The following is a 15783-nucleotide window of genomic DNA, read 5'->3' as shown; positions in this document are numbered from 1 at the left end:
CCATAGAATCTTTTTATTTGTGCCTTTATTTTTGTAATTACTGATTCTTGAACTCAGGAGCTCGGGATCTGCTCTGTGTCAGCTTTTTCCACGCAGGCTGGCACTTTACCACTTGAGCCATACTTCTAGTTCAGCATTTTTGCTGGTTAATTGGAGATGGAGTCTCTCATACTTTTCTCCCTAGGCTGCCTTCAAACCAGAATCTTCAGATCGCTGCCTCCTGATTAGCTAGGATTACAGATGAGAGCCAATGGCACCTGGGTCTTTGTACCTTCTTAACACTTTAAATAAAATTGAGATTAAAATAAGTCCTGTTTATACAAAGAATATAACCACTTTTACCTAAACTAATTTTACATACTTACGATTTTGAAGAATATTTTCAAAGTTCTGCTTTCAATGCCTACTCAAAATGTCTTTTTCATTGTTTTAAATTTTACATGTATGTGTATAAAATCACTTTGAATTTTGAAATGACAATATTTGATAATTTCAGAGTGACATGTACCTACACATGAGATTATCTGCATCTGGAAGAGTAAGGTTTTATGTTCATAATTTGAATATGAATCTTATTATCAACTCTTCAAACAACACAACAAAACCTAGAAACCTATGCTTTATCTCAACTCTTCGTTTTTGCTCTATTCTGAACATAAACTTCATCTCCTGCTTCAGTAATTAGTTCATACTTTCACATAATTTCTAAAGCATTTATTGCCCAAATAAAAAACTTGTAAGATTAGCCCATCTTTTCTATTGTTGACAAAACAGAAGTAATATCCAGTACTCACATTCCACTTAAATCTCCAAACCACGTTGTGTACTCTTGCTTAGTTTGGCTTTTTGGTTCAAGACTATTGCCTTAACACTTGAGCCACATAACTACTTCCAGCCATTTGCTGGTTAAGTGGGGTTAAGAGTCTCTTGAATATGTCTGCTAGGGCTGACTTTGAACCTCAATCCTCAGATCTCAGCCTTCTGAGTATTTAGGATTAGAGGTATGAGCCACCACTGCTTGTCTTAAAAAGACATACTTTTATTAAGCAGAGTTACTGCTAATATGAATGAGAATTCCAAAGTAGCTTTTTCCAAATCGACCATAGTCATTTATAATTATATAGTCTATATTTAACTATTATTGTTACTTCTGTTATTAATTTTAATTTTTTTTGTGTGCCACTCCTGGGGCTTGAACTCAGTGCATGGACATTGTGCTCAAGGCTAGTGCTCTACCACTTGAGACACTCCACATCTGCCTTTTTCTGGTAGTTAATTGGAGATAAGAGTCTATCTATCTACACATTATATACATACGCACACATATTTCTATGTTGTTAATACTGTTTGCATACACAAAAGTTTAATGAATTTAGATATTTAATGTTTTTATTACGTAGCCATTTCTAGCTTATTGGCTATCTTAATCTTAGTGTTGATACCACAATTGCACAATCTTAAAGTCCTTTATCCACATCACAAAATATATTCTTATAACTGAGTTGTATAATTGAGTAGGCATTAGGTTAAAATGAGTTTGAGAACCCATACAGTGGTTCTACACTTTAGTATGCTATCAGAATTATACAGAATTTGCAACAAAACAAAACAAAACAAAACAAAAAACGAATAGGACCTGACCTATTTCCAGAGTTTGGGATTCCCTACACTTGAGTTAAGGGAACATGGGGAAAGAGGAATATTTTTTCCTTTACTAAGTTTATGGCTAAGGTCTATATAACAAAACATAGACATGAGAAATGTATATTTTTCTTAATGACATGGGATCCTTACAAATGAACACTCGAAGCAACATAGAAACTAGTGTTTTTTTTTGTAATGAAAAGGGGGCAGTTATTAGCAAGTATAACAGGACAAAGACCTAATTGTAGTTACTGAGTGAAATTTATTAAGTCCTTTTCAGATTCTTCTCTTTGCCTTGTAGGTTCTGCAGTTAAAATATTGCTTTCTTCTATGTATAGAGAGGGCTCCTTTCTAATGAAGGTGTTATGACTTACCTTAGGGGAGAAGAGTGGGAAAAGGGTACTAGATTGTGTTGTTTTCTCAAATGCCAAGATGTTATATTTTGAGGTATTATGTCCTGAACTTAACTCTGGGGGAAATGTGAATGTCTCTAAAGTTCGCAAGTGATGCTGATGCTGCGGGTTCAAATAGGTTCTATTTTGAGAACCACTGTTTTAATGTATTTTATATCTTACCACTGTTGCAGCGTTCTTATTTTCCCTGAACATCCACAATATTGTGACAAAGGTTGTCAAACTTACACAATCTTCATAAGCCCATTCCGTTTTGAGGGCAACAATTTTTCACATATTACAATGATGTTGGGCAAATTGTAGGGCCTGAAAATTGATGCCCTGAATACTACCTTGAACATGAAAAAAATAGCAAGTTTCTTATTGAATCAACCCTTAGTAAAAGGATGTCATTCCTGAGCTAGTAAAATGTATAGGACATATTAGAAAAAGTTAAGATCACCAAGTCTCTCTCTCTCTAATATATGTATATTATATGGGTGTGTGTGGTCTGGATCTCAAATACAGTATCTGATTAACAGTGGTCAGCCACCAACCTTACTACAATGCATATGACATAGCGAATGTTATATAAGCTATAGTGTGGGGCTAAGGGCGTAGAGACAGCCCTCCTGGAGCAGTGTGGTCAGCAGTACAGGAAGGTGGTGAGCCAGGGTCTGAGAAGTGGTACAAGTGGAAAATTACTGCTGGAAGAAATGTAGCCCTGAGGTGGTATCAAATCCATCCAACCCCCACATCACCGACGGGCCCCTGGGACCTCTGAAGGGGCCCTCACCTCCCCACCTCCAGGTCCAGCGAAGGCCTTCCCGGACTTTCACTTCGGCCCACGGAAGCTCCAGGCTTTTCCCGCCAAAGCCGGTTTCCACCCCCTGGGGAGGGCTGGCGCCTGCGCACTGCGCATGTGCAGGTTCACAGCGGCAGCACCATGGCGGCAGCGGCGGCGGCGCTGGCGGAGGGGAACCTGTTGCGCCAGTGCCCGTTGCTTTTGCCCCAAAACCGGGCGAAAACTGTGTATGAGGGGTTCATTTCGGCTCAGGTACCCGTTCAGTTGTTTCCTTCTCCCGGGACAGCTTCTCAACACGGCGAGTCACGCTCCCGTGGAAGTTTGCGACCGGGGACTGCGGACCCTGAAGGGGGAGCACGGCCCTGAAGTGGGAGAGCTGCGGCCGCCGCCGCGCCTGGGCCGGGCCGGGCCGCGCGGAAGGGGCGTGGCTGGCGGCCGCGTGCGACACGCCCCCTCGGGTTGATTGATGGGTGCTGCAGAAGCCCAGATGCTCAGGTCTTTTGGAGGGAAAGTCATCTGGACTACTCGCCAACTCTGGAGTGTGTGTGTGTCTGTCAGTCTGTCTGGAGTGTGTGTCTGGAGTGTGTGCGTGTGCGTGTGTGTGTGTATTTTTTTGTAAGAGATCTCCACCAAGACGAAATTAATTGCCTTTCCGGGAGGTCCTGACGGAGTTGGTGACGCGCTGCACTGGGTTGAAGTTTACGCAGTGTTCTTCAGGTTCAGCATCGCCATTCCCACCCAGCACTGAGACACAGATGGAAGAAATAACCGTTCTCTTATAGTGGCAGAAATGAAGGTCTGGGAAACTGATAGTTTGTCTGGGGTCACCTCAGATTCCCCTTCATCTTTGATAGCACTGCCTAATTTTCCCTTCCACATCGCATCCCGGTTGCCTAAGGGTAGGATTTTGAGTACAGAGTTTTCCTTGTTGAACTTCACTGTCACCCATTAACCCTGTTCTCATCACTCCTTAAAGATGGGGGCGGGGAGGGGATCCTATTCTGGGAATTATCTCATGTTTACAAATCCCCTCAAAATATATTATTCTTTAAGAACATTGAGTGCATTATCAAATCCACTTATGAATGAAACTTTTACTTGCCCCTAAGAGTGTTAGAAAGTGAGATCAAATTGTTCAGTGATTAGGATTATTATTATTATCCTCATAAAGGATATAGAGCTTCTCTGTGTTTTCAAAATCACAAGTAGAGATGTTAAAACTTCTAAGGAAAAAAGTGAGCTCACCTTTCTTTCCTCAGTAATTGAATTAAGTATGATTCACTTGCATACATCATTTAGAGACATTCAAAAAGTATTATGACTAGATTATTTTACTTATAGGAGTTATGTTATTCTTTTTTTTAATTTAATTTTATTTTATTTGTGAACATACTGTACAGAGGAGTTACAATTACATGGGCAGGATAATGCGTACATTTCTTACCAAGCATTGCAGCCTCCTCCTTTGTTTACCCTTCACATCCCTTCCCAGCCTCCCCCCTCCCCCCCAATCCCAATCATTCTCCTTCCCCCCCCTTCCCCCCCCACCGACGTTGTAAAGCTAGTTTTGGACATGACAACTTGTACTTCTCATTGTTGCAACAGGTCCACCTGTATCCTTAAACAACTGGTTTTTCCCCATCTCCTCCACAAGTTATACTGACATCACATAGCTAAGATATGGAGTTATGTTATTCTTAATATTAGACCTTAAAGAAAGTACCATGTGTCTGTATCTGCTGTAAGAAACATGTAGTCATCAGAATGTGTGATGATTTTTTTTACTTGTACTGTAGCTATAATTGTATTTTGTACCTTTCTTAAAGGTCAAATATTAACCTAGATACGGTATGTTTTTTCTACATATTTCAAATATATGGAAAATTATCAAGGATATAGTAAGAAGTTAAGCATACTCTACCCAAATTTTGCCCAATTTGAATTTCTCTTGGGTGTGGACGATAGGTAGGCATCTATACATATTTTCCTAAGCCATTTGACATGAAGTCAAATACATACTACTTATTTATTCCTAAATACTTCAGCATGCATTTCATAAGAATAGGGATATACTCACAGAAAGCCACATACAGTTACTGAAATCAGGACATTAATCATGATACAATGCTGTTACTTAACCTAGAGTCCATAGTTAAATTTTGTTAATGGTACAGTCACATATTTTATATTTTCCTCATCCCTCCTTGTCTGATACCACATTATATTTAATTGTGTTCTCTTAACCTGAAGTCAGATGAAGCACATGATGTCAGCTGGTCCCATGGATGAATATGTTAACTTTGATCCCTTGGTTAGAGTGACATCAGCTAAATTAACCTTTTGTAATTAGCAGACTTTGGGGGAAGTATGTTGACTCATAAAACATTCACTCACATATCCTAGTTTCAGAATTTTTGACTCTTACTTGGAGTTTGTTCTTACTCCTGTAGTTGCAAAATGAAGCTCTAATACTATCATTCCTTCTATAAAGCAGAAGTAAAATTGTGTGACTACAGAGTATAAGAAATAAGACAGTGTACAGCTTTCTGCTGGATCTACTCAGAGAAAGCCAGCTATTTGTGTTATAAAAAAGTAATATTATTCTATAGTTAGGAGTTGCCATTTATCTTTACTAGAACAGACTGATGAATACAAAAATTTATTTAATTGAATATAACCATTACCTCCTTTATTTTGACATTCTAGTTGCCCCAGATTTTACCAGTGAGAACACATTTTTATTTACTTAAAATTTTAAGATCTTGCTTGTTTAAATCTCTTATTGCTGGTTTAAATCTCTTATCATCAGTTTAAGTCTTCTGTAGATACTGACCCGCAATGTTTTACACCAGCAATCTTTAAAAGTTATATAACTTCTTTTTTAAATAAGTTTTTAATTGTGAAAATACTGTACAGAGAGGTTACACTTACATGAGCAAGGTAATGAGTACATTTCTTATCAAGCATTGTTGCCTCCTCCTTTGTTTTTCCCCTACCTTTCCTTCCCTCCCACCTTCACAACTACCCCCGCCCCCAACTAAATTGTAAAGTTCGTTTTTCAACATTATGTCTTGTACATCTCATTGTTATAATGGGTCAACCTATATCCCTATTTAAACATTTTGTTTTTTCCTTTCCCCTCCCCAAATTATACTGATACAGACATCAAATACAGTGAAAACAGGGGTTATACTGTGGGGGAAGAACATAAAAAGAAACAGAAAAATCACATGGTATCTTATAAATACGTTAGAAACGATAGCAAGAAAGAATAAAACCACTTGTGTCCCTATTTTGGGGTTCATTTTGCTTAACTTCATCTTATCTGGTCATATGTACATAGCTTTTGACCTTTTCTACTTGTCCCTGACATATACTAGTTATTGCAAATAAGGGAAACCATGGGACCCATGTTTCTTTGGAAAGACTTGGAAAAATTTACATTAAGTGAAAGGTTATATAATATCTATCCATAGTTCTTTTTTATTCAAGAGTTGTTAAAAAGTTAAATTTTTTGTTGGAAATAATTTTTACTTAGAAATTTTAATTTTGTTATTTTTAGTTTTATTAAATTTCAATTTATAGATAATATTGCTTATCAAACGTGTGAAACTTAGTGCTTCTTTTTTTGGTCGGTTGTGGGGCTTGCATTCTGGGCCTAAGCACTGCCCCTCAGTTCTTCAGCTCAAGGCTAGTGCTCTACCAGTTGAGCCACAGTGCCACTTCCACTTTTCTGGTGGCTAATTGGAGATAAGAGTCTGCCTCCATCAGAAAGAATGACATTGCCCCATTTGTTAGGAAATGGAAAGACTTGGAAAAAATTACATTAAGTGAAGTAAGCCAGGCCCAAGGAAACATAGTTCCCATGATTTCCCTTATTTGCAATAGCTAGTATATATGTCTGAGTCAAGCAGAAAAGGTCAGATAAGTTGAGGTTAGGTGAAATGAATCCCAAGATAAGTATTCAGATGTTTTTTTTCTTTCATGTGATTGTTTCTAACATATTTATAAGATGATTTCTTTGTTGCTTTGTATGTCCCTCCTCCATGGTATAACCCCTGCTTTCACTGTATTTGATGTTGGTAAAATTTGTGGAGGGGAAGGGCAAAAACAAATCGTTTAAATAGGGATACAGGTGGACCCATTGCAACAATGAGATGTACAAATTGTTATGTGGAAAAATGAACTTTACAACTTTGGCCAGAGGGGGGTGGGGGGGGTAGGAGGGGAGATGGGAAGGGATGGGAAGGGGAAACAAAGGAGGAGGCAACAATGCTTGATAAGAAATGTACTCATTATCTTGCCCATGTAATTGTAACCCCTCTGTACGGTATTTTCACAATAAATTTTTTTTTTCTTTTTTGAATGGGGGGAAAAAAGAGTCTTATGGACATTCCTGCCTGGGCTGGCTTTGAACTGTGGTCCTCAGATCTCAGATTCCTGAGTAGCTAGGTTTACAGGCTTGAGCCATCAGTCTCTGGCAAACTTAGTGCTTTATTTTTCTGTAACCTAACAAGTTTTCTTTATATTTTCTTTCTTTCTTTATGTATATATGCATGTATATATACATGTGTACTTTTTCTTTATACATATTCTCTATATTTTTGTGAATGGTCCATTTGTGATATTAAAAAATTGTGTATTTTCTGATGTTAGGTTCTTTTCTCATGAGTGTATTTGGCTGGTTGTTCTCATCATGTAATTTGTTTCCTTATCTCTTTAATGTTTTTAGGTTCAATAACAATGTTTCTTAATTGGTTATCTTTTGCTATATAACTTTTATAAACCTTAGTGGCCTAAAACATAACATACATAATTATAACAAAGTAATATTTTTATTTTTTAGGCCAAGGATTTGCTAGCAATTTAGTTGATGTTTATTAGTTAGGTTCTCTTGCATACTTGCAATAAAGATTTTTGTCAAGACTTCAGTTATCTGAAAGTTGACTAGAGTTGGAGGATTTCCTTCCAAAATGATTTATTCACAGAGCTATTGGCCAGAAGCCTTAATTCCGTAGGTCATGGACCTGAGTAATAATACTTTTTTGTAATCACAGAGATCTGGCTTTCTCTGAGTAGATCCACCAGAAAGCTGTACGTTGTCTTATTTCTTATACTCTGTAGTCACACAATTTTACTTCTGCTTTATTCTGTTGGAAGTAAATTTCTAAGTCCATTCTAGATTTCTTTAATGTCACAAATATCCATGCATTATTCATTATTCACTTAAATCCACTAAGCTTTCTTTAAGAAATTCTTTTTCTTAAATCTGTTGAATACTTTTTTTTGTATTAAGATCTCATCCGAGATGTCATTCCAAGAATACCAATATGAGACTATACCTTGGGCATTTCTATTTTTGTTTCTTTTGTTTTGTTTTGTTTCTTTTATGCTACCAGTCCTGGTACTTGAACTCAGGGGTTGGCACTGTCCCTGAGTTTCTTTTGCTCAAGGCTAGTGTTCTACCACTTAAGTCACAGTTCCACTTCTGACTTTCTTTTTTGAGTAGTTTATTGGAGATAGTCTCATGGACATTCCTCCCTGGGCTGGCTTTGAACTGTTATCCTTAGAACTCAGCCATCTGAGTAGCTAGGATTACCAGCATAACCACCTTTATATATATATATATATATATATATATATATATATATATATATATACACACACACACACACATATATATATATTTCATATATATATCTTTTGTTTCTATTTAATGTGATAATGGTTTCCCTCAGCTTGTCAGATATATAAACATAAGTATATGTTTTAATTTTTACCCAGTTCAATAATCTTTGTTATTTTTGTGTCCGTTCCTTTTGATTTTTCTCTTCATTATGGGTCTTTTCTCCTTTGGATACCTGGTGTACTTTGATTGGATGTCAGACATGAATTCTACCTTGGTATTATGAATCTCTAAATACTATAGAGATCTGTTGAGAATGATAGTTATTTGGAAAGAGTTGAATCTTTTTAAGGTTTGCTTTTAATCTTTGCTAGGCAGAACCAGTACAGAATCCAGTTTAATTTGTCTTTATCCAGGAGGTTCCTGCACTACAAAGTTTTCCATTTTAGCTGGCTAGAACATTACTGTAACCAAGCTAGGGTTGTAGCCCAGTGGTAGATTATGTGCTTGGCATGTTACAGGACTTACACTTCCTTAAAAAAAGAAAAAGGTTGGGTTTTATACTGTATTTTTGTGGTTCACAAGTTCAGGTGTTTTTCTTCCTCTTTGCTGTCTGAAAATCATTGTTTTATATCTCCAGTTCATTTTGAAAAATGAAGTGGGAGGATAACTTCTACCTCTTACTTCATTATGAATAGAAGCAAAACTTCATAAAATTTCCATTTTTTGTTTTTTTAATGTTGTTTTGAGAAGACTGTTATCACTTTGTTGCCCTCAGAAGTTATTTGATGTTTTTCCTAGAGGCCCTGGACTTTTTGTTTTAAAAGTTTGATATTCAGATATATTTCTGAATGGGCTATTGCAAGTCATTTTTCCTGTATGTCCACTTGTCCTTCTTGATGTGAATTTTCAGAAGGTGTACTTGGATTCTAATTTTAAATATTCTTTCTTACTATTTTCTAATCCTTTTTGGTTCTCCAGTTATATGTGTTTTAGTCATTCTTGCCTATTTTCTACCTTAACCTTTTTTTCTTCCTTGGGCATCTTTGAAATTTACTCTCCCATTTTAATATAATTTTTCCTTTTGCCTTTATTTCTTTTCTGAAATATTTTCATTATTGTGGACTTCTCCTCCCCTCCCTTTTTCTCCTCATCCTTTCTTTCCACTTCTTTTTCCTCTTTTTCCTTCTCCTGTTCTTCTTTCTGACATTAGTTTGAAATGTTTGAATCTGTTTCCTAAAGATATGTAATTTAGCATTATAATTTATTTATAGTTTGGTCTTATGGGGTCTGCTGTTATCTAAAATATGTTGATTCTTGATTCTATTTGTATCTCATAGTACCTTTGGATTAATGAACATAATGTTTGTATTTATGAACATTTTGCCCCATTTCAGTGATTGATAGAATTCCCACCAAAAGAATACCCTTCTCTGTTGCAGAAGCAAAGTGCATCTTATTTAAGAGATGATTTTTTTTGTTATTGAAAGGAAGGAGTAATATGAAAGTTTACAAGTTTTTCTTTCTAATACTCATTTTCAAAGGGTGTTTCTATTTATTATCTTATAATCCTAAAACATTTCCTTTCCAATGCTATTTTCATGCTTTTTCAATATATATATTTACTTACTTATTGTGAGTCAGAATCTTGCCATGTGTCTCAATTGGCTTTAGGATTGAAATCTTCCTGCCTCAAATCTTTGTAGTGGAATTGTTGGTATATACTGCCACACTGACATCTCAGCTTCTTGTTCATATTAGTCTCCTCTTTGTAGTTAGTTCCCCAACCTACCAGCATTCTGTGTTATTTTTCTATTTAATCCAATCCCCTCATTATTTCTTCCATGAATTTTTTTCTCTATTGACATTTTTTTTTTTTTTTGCTGGTCCTTGGGCGTGAACTCAGGGACTGGGCACTGGCTCTGAGCTTCTTTGCTCAAGGCTAGTACTCTACCACTTGAGCACCACTTCCAGCTTTTTCTGTTTACATGGTACCAAGGAATCGAACCCAGGCTTCATACATGCTAGCCAAGCAAGTACTCTACCACTGAGCCACACACTGACAGAGTCCCAGAGTGGGCTCTACTAAAAAAATGAATTGTAGTTTTCTTCTTACTGATAATTTGAAATTTATTGAGTTTCTTGGCTTCTGATTGGAAATATAGACATTTTGTGATTTTGTTTGTAACATTGATCTTTACAGTTTGGAGGAGAATGTCTTATTGATATTCAAGTTTAGGGAACCCTCAGTTCTGTCCTCTACAATCTTGGAAAATCTGCTTTTTATAGACAGTATTTTCTAGATGCTTTAAGAACAGAAAGGCCTAATATTAGGCATTTTCTTGAATTAGACAAGTACTGTGGGATGTGACATGGCTTTTGACCTTTTAAAATGGCTGGAACTTTGAAAGTTTATTAATTTAGGTAATAGCATAAATTTCTACAGTAGAATAGTTTTACTATTTTCAGTATGAATTCCAGATTGTTCTTACACCTATGTGCAGGATGTCTGTAAAGTTAGTAATACTTTTTAGTGTTTTAATGAAAAAGTGAATTATTGTTATTTGACCTTTAGAAAAGGTCACTAGTACATTTTGTTTCATTTTTTTAAAGGACATTTAAATGTAATGAAAGTCAGAACTGTAATATTACCATGAAAGTAAAGGTTATGGGGTACATTTAATTGTGTTCCTCTGTTTTTGAATCTACTTTGAGGGAGACTGTGCTAAAATTCCACATGGTAATTGTTTTTCGAGAATTTTATTGCTCTTTTCATTTTATACTGTTGGAGTAAAAGATTACATTTCTGTTTGTCTTTTTCTGCTTATTTTTACTTAAATTTCACACGTATTATCCTATTTAAGTACAAAGTTTAAACTGTTTACCCACTCACTTTCCAAAGAAAGTAAACAATATACTTTTCAGAGAACAATGCTCTCTGCTGGCCCTGCTCTTAGGAGGTGCCTAAGTTAAATTGTGTATGTTCATATATATAACTTGAATATTTATGTCAAAATAGCTTAGTGTTTCTGATTTTATTTATTAAAGGTTTACTGGTATGAAAAGATTAAATATACTCTAAAATATTTTTTTCTAAACTATTTCTCTTATGTTTAAATATTTATATTGCCTAAAATAATAGTTTTATTTTCTTCAAATTTAGAAAATAAGTTACAAACCTGAGACGTAATACAGTTTTTGTTCTTAATTTATATTATCATTTTCTTCTATATTTAAACATATTTGAAAGCATTTTTAAAGAAAGAACATTTAAATTTTTTCTGTATGTTTACTAAGAAGTGAACTTCGTACTCTCTTTAAAAATAATACCTTATTATCTTGGTTTCCCATGAGTTCCAATTTTGACGTAGATTTGAATTGCAATCTTTAAGTGCTATATTCTGTAGCTTTTATATTTCAAGTGTAAAAAATAAAGATAAATTTTATTGTTTTTAGAAAATGTGGGAAAAGCTTCCTGTTTATGTGATTCTTTTAAAAATGTTCAGCATTAAGTGAAGATGAAAGTTTGAACTTTTAAACTATTTTCCACAGGGAAGAGATTTTCACCTTAGAATATTGTTGCCTAAAGACTTAAAACTGAAGAATGCAAGGTAATGTGGTGGTTAGTCACATGCATGTATTTTTGTGGGATTGACACCATATGTGTACTGTGTTTAGTGACTAGAGAGTTGCCTAAAATGCTTATCAACAAAGGCCTTCAGCAAACTCAGAATATTTTTTTCATACAAATAAGTGTGGCATTTGTAAGTTATTTTCCTACTATTAGTTACTTTTCAAAGATAAGTCATTTACTGTTTTTATTTAAACAGTGAGCAGCAGATGTGTATATTTTCCCCCAAAGTGCCAAATAGGTGTATAAAGAGAAAGGAGTAGGAGAGAGAACCTTGAGAATACACTGTTATTTAAAGGACTAGTAAATAAACTAAAGGGGAAATTAATCTGACTAGAAATGATCAGAAATGTAAGAGGAAACTTTAGACCAAATAAAAACCCTGAAGAAAATAATGATTAGCTGTGCTGAGCAATGCAAAGAGGTCAGGTTAGATATAATTCCATTTTATATTGTATTTGGAAAGTTTGAGTGCATAGAAAAGAAACATAGAAGTATAAACTACTTAGAAGAAAAGGAGAGGTCAAGCTAGGGTTTGCACTCAGGGAAGATTTAAGTTTTTTTTTTTGTATGATATATATTGAAGAATGTTAAAATCATTAAGAAGAAAAATAATAGAAAATAATTTAAGATTACCACAGTAATGGGATAATTAGTGAAATGATCAAGTTGGTTACAAGGGTTTGGGAGTACATTTGGAGAGGAGAGAGTGTTACCTCTGAGCAGTTCCATGAACTACTCTGATCAGGAAGGAATAAAGGTATGTATGGGATTTGATAAACCAAGAATAGAGGGTTGTGGAAGGCCATCATCTGGAGACTCAGACTGCCTATTTCCAGATAGGTAAAAGTCATTCTTTGAAATTTGTATTTATTGAGCCAGACATCAGTGTCTCACATCTGTAATTTCAAAACGATAATGCCTGGAGGATCAGAGTTCAAAGCCTGCCCTGGCAGAAGAAGAGGAGACTCCTTGTCCACTTAATTAGCAAAATACTCCATTAGACTCATGACTCAAGTGGTAGAGTTCTGGGAATGAGCAAAAGATCTGAGTAAGCTCTAAGCCCTGCGTTCAAACTTTGGTAATGACCAAAAAAACAGAAAAGTTGCTTATCTACCAATATTGAGAGCCCAGGAGATGAGATAGATGAACTTTATCACTACCTATACAGTTAAAAGTATGTACAATTATATTACTCTAAAAATGACTAATATATTAGTGCAAATGCTTTTTGAAATATAAATGTGATAAATTATGATCCAAACTGTTATTTATATTTAACATACTTCAGCGAAGAATCTAGTTTTAAATAGAAAATTTTGCTTTGGATATGTTAAAGTTAAAAAAAAAAGATACTGTTTGCATGTCATTTGTTGATTGTAGTTATTTATATTTTGAAATTAAATTAATACTGACAGTTTGAAGACAAGGCTTTTCAAAAGTGGAAAAATTTTATTAGCTTGCCAGAATTATATTCATGTCATTCTTTTGATTGTATGTGGGTATTTGTTAGCATACAAATAAGTTTTTTTCTTTCTAATTCTAAATAGTGAATAAACCATTTTGTCCTATTAAAATTTTAGATTACTATGTAGTTGGCAACTGAGAAGCATACTTAGTGGATACCATCAAATAGTCAAGCAGGTAAGTCTTTTGAAAGGTTTATATTTTATATGAGGATAGGAAATCAGTGAATTTGCTCTTTAAAGATTTGTTTTGCAAGGCTGTTATAACAAACTAGTATAATAATTGCTGGGTTTTTTACAGGTTTCTACTCTATCAAACATTTTAAGGAACTTTACATTATATATTGTTTTCTGGAATCCTGTGCGGATCTTCAGGCAACATTTATGTTGAAATTAATTTTCATATGAGACTTAACGTTTTCTTAAGATATTATTTCCTGGATGGCATCTCTGAAACTGAATCTAGATCCAGATTATCTGTGGCAAACATGGGATTTTGGTCTCTCAGTCAGTAATGGAAAATGTATTAGGAGAAACATTATATCATATATACTTACATAATGACAGAAAATAATGGTAGCTAGAAATTGAGCTATAGTCAAGATTATTACTAGTTATTACTAGTTCCTGTGATACTGTATCTGAACATTCCTTCAAGGATTACAGCAAGTTAAAAATGGGTTACTAAGCAACTAAAATATAATGAAATGCTTCTCATAAAAAGTAAGTATTAGTCGTATTGGACATTTTTGATGTCTTATAATTAGTGTGCTTTTGTTTCTTATATTTTTTTCTATGTTATGGTAAGTTATATGTGATAACTGACATGGAGAATTATCCACACTAAACAATATGTATCAAGTCACAAAGAAATGTAGGAGCAATGTAATTTGTGGAATTTTTGCTGTCACCTGAGCTGTGTCATTGTAGTAGTTTTTTAATGGAATGTTTAAATTATTTCACTTCATTTTCTTTTTACTTTCCCCAATTTCTGTGACTTTATATTGTACACTAAAGTTTAAGAATGGCTACATTGAGATATTTAAGTGGCCCGGAAAATTATTAAAAACTCAGCAAAATAATAAATGTGTAATTCTTTTCTCTACTTGTATATCAAGATAATCTAGAAAAAAAAATCTGAAGGGTTTTGTGTGTGTGTGGTTGTTTGTCTTAGGATATCTCTGTTTTCCAGTTGGTCCAGTAGAACCCAGTATTTAAGTTTTGTTTTATTTCAAAGTTTAGTTGATTATTATTTAACTCATCATTATTATTTTTTTGTTAAATACAGGCCAAGTAGTCAACAATTTTTTTTATATAAGTGACCAGAATCATCTTTTCAGGCCTGTGGAACGTTAGTCTCTGTCACAAGTATCTCACTCTGTTCTTAACAGCACCCAAGCAGCCTAGGCAACTGGAAAGTGAATGGGCAGGGCTGCAATCTTTAGGCTTTATTTACAAAATAGCTGTCAAAATAGAACTATAGCCTTTGGGCTGTAGTTTGCAGAATCTTAATATAATTTATTATTTATCTATAGCAAGCTAAAAGAAAGAAATCATTCAAAAAAGTATAGTCTAAGATGTATAATACAAATATAACTCTATCAAGATAGTGAATGATACACCATTGTGCATTGTTGAAATAGCTTACAGTTTTTATTTCTGTTACCTTAAAAGACCGAATAAAGGGGTGGGAATGTGGCTTAGTGGTGGAGTGCTTGCCTAGCATGAAGCCCTGGGTTTGATTCCTCAGTACCGTATAAACAGAAAAAGCTGGAAGTGGCATTGTGGTTCAGTGGTAGGTAGAGTGCTAGCCTTGAGCAAAAGAACCTGACTGACAGTGCCTAGGTCCTGAGTTCAAGCCCCAGGACTCGCAAAAACAAACAAACAAAAAAAAAGACCAAATAAATTTCCATTTGAGTTTGTTGAGACAGTGTGGTTATGGTACAATGCATCTAAAAATAAGAAAATACAGAGAAATGTTATAATGTTCTAAGGGAGCAATATGAAACTATTTTCTTTGCTTCCTTTTTATTTTGTAGTTATTTAATAAATATCCTCTATTTATTCTATTTTAGAGGCCATTTTCCATTTTTGCCATGACAGTGTGATACTTTTTATTTTATTGAAGGTTTTTCTCTTGTTGATGTAGTTTGGGATAATTGTGTAGGACAAAAATGAGAAAAATATTAAAGCATATGTTGATAAGTATTTAATTCGTT

The 15783-nt window shown here is 34.7% G+C and overlaps 1 protein-coding gene across 1 annotated transcript in view; it reads left to right on the top strand.

The window, feature by feature from the left end:
• Positions 1–2982: 2982 nt before the first annotated feature.
• Positions 2983–15783, top strand: part of Fancl (FA complementation group L) — a 51261-nt gene continuing 38460 nt past the window's right edge. Inside the window, exons 1-3 of the mRNA XM_070025683.1 lie at positions 2983–3093; positions 12020–12078; positions 13682–13742. Coding sequence (XP_069881784.1) covers positions 2983–3093; positions 12020–12078; positions 13682–13742 — 231 coding nt within the window. The remainder of the gene's footprint in view (positions 3094–12019; positions 12079–13681; positions 13743–15783) is intronic.

This window comes from Dipodomys merriami, unplaced genomic scaffold (assembly GCF_024711535.1).
Source record: "Dipodomys merriami isolate MVZ:Mamm:240054 unplaced genomic scaffold, mDipMer1.0.p SCAF_17, whole genome shotgun sequence".
NCBI classification, from domain to species: Eukaryota; Metazoa; Chordata; class Mammalia; order Rodentia; family Heteromyidae; genus Dipodomys; species Dipodomys merriami.
This window is presented reverse-complemented; position numbering and strand designations above follow the sequence as displayed.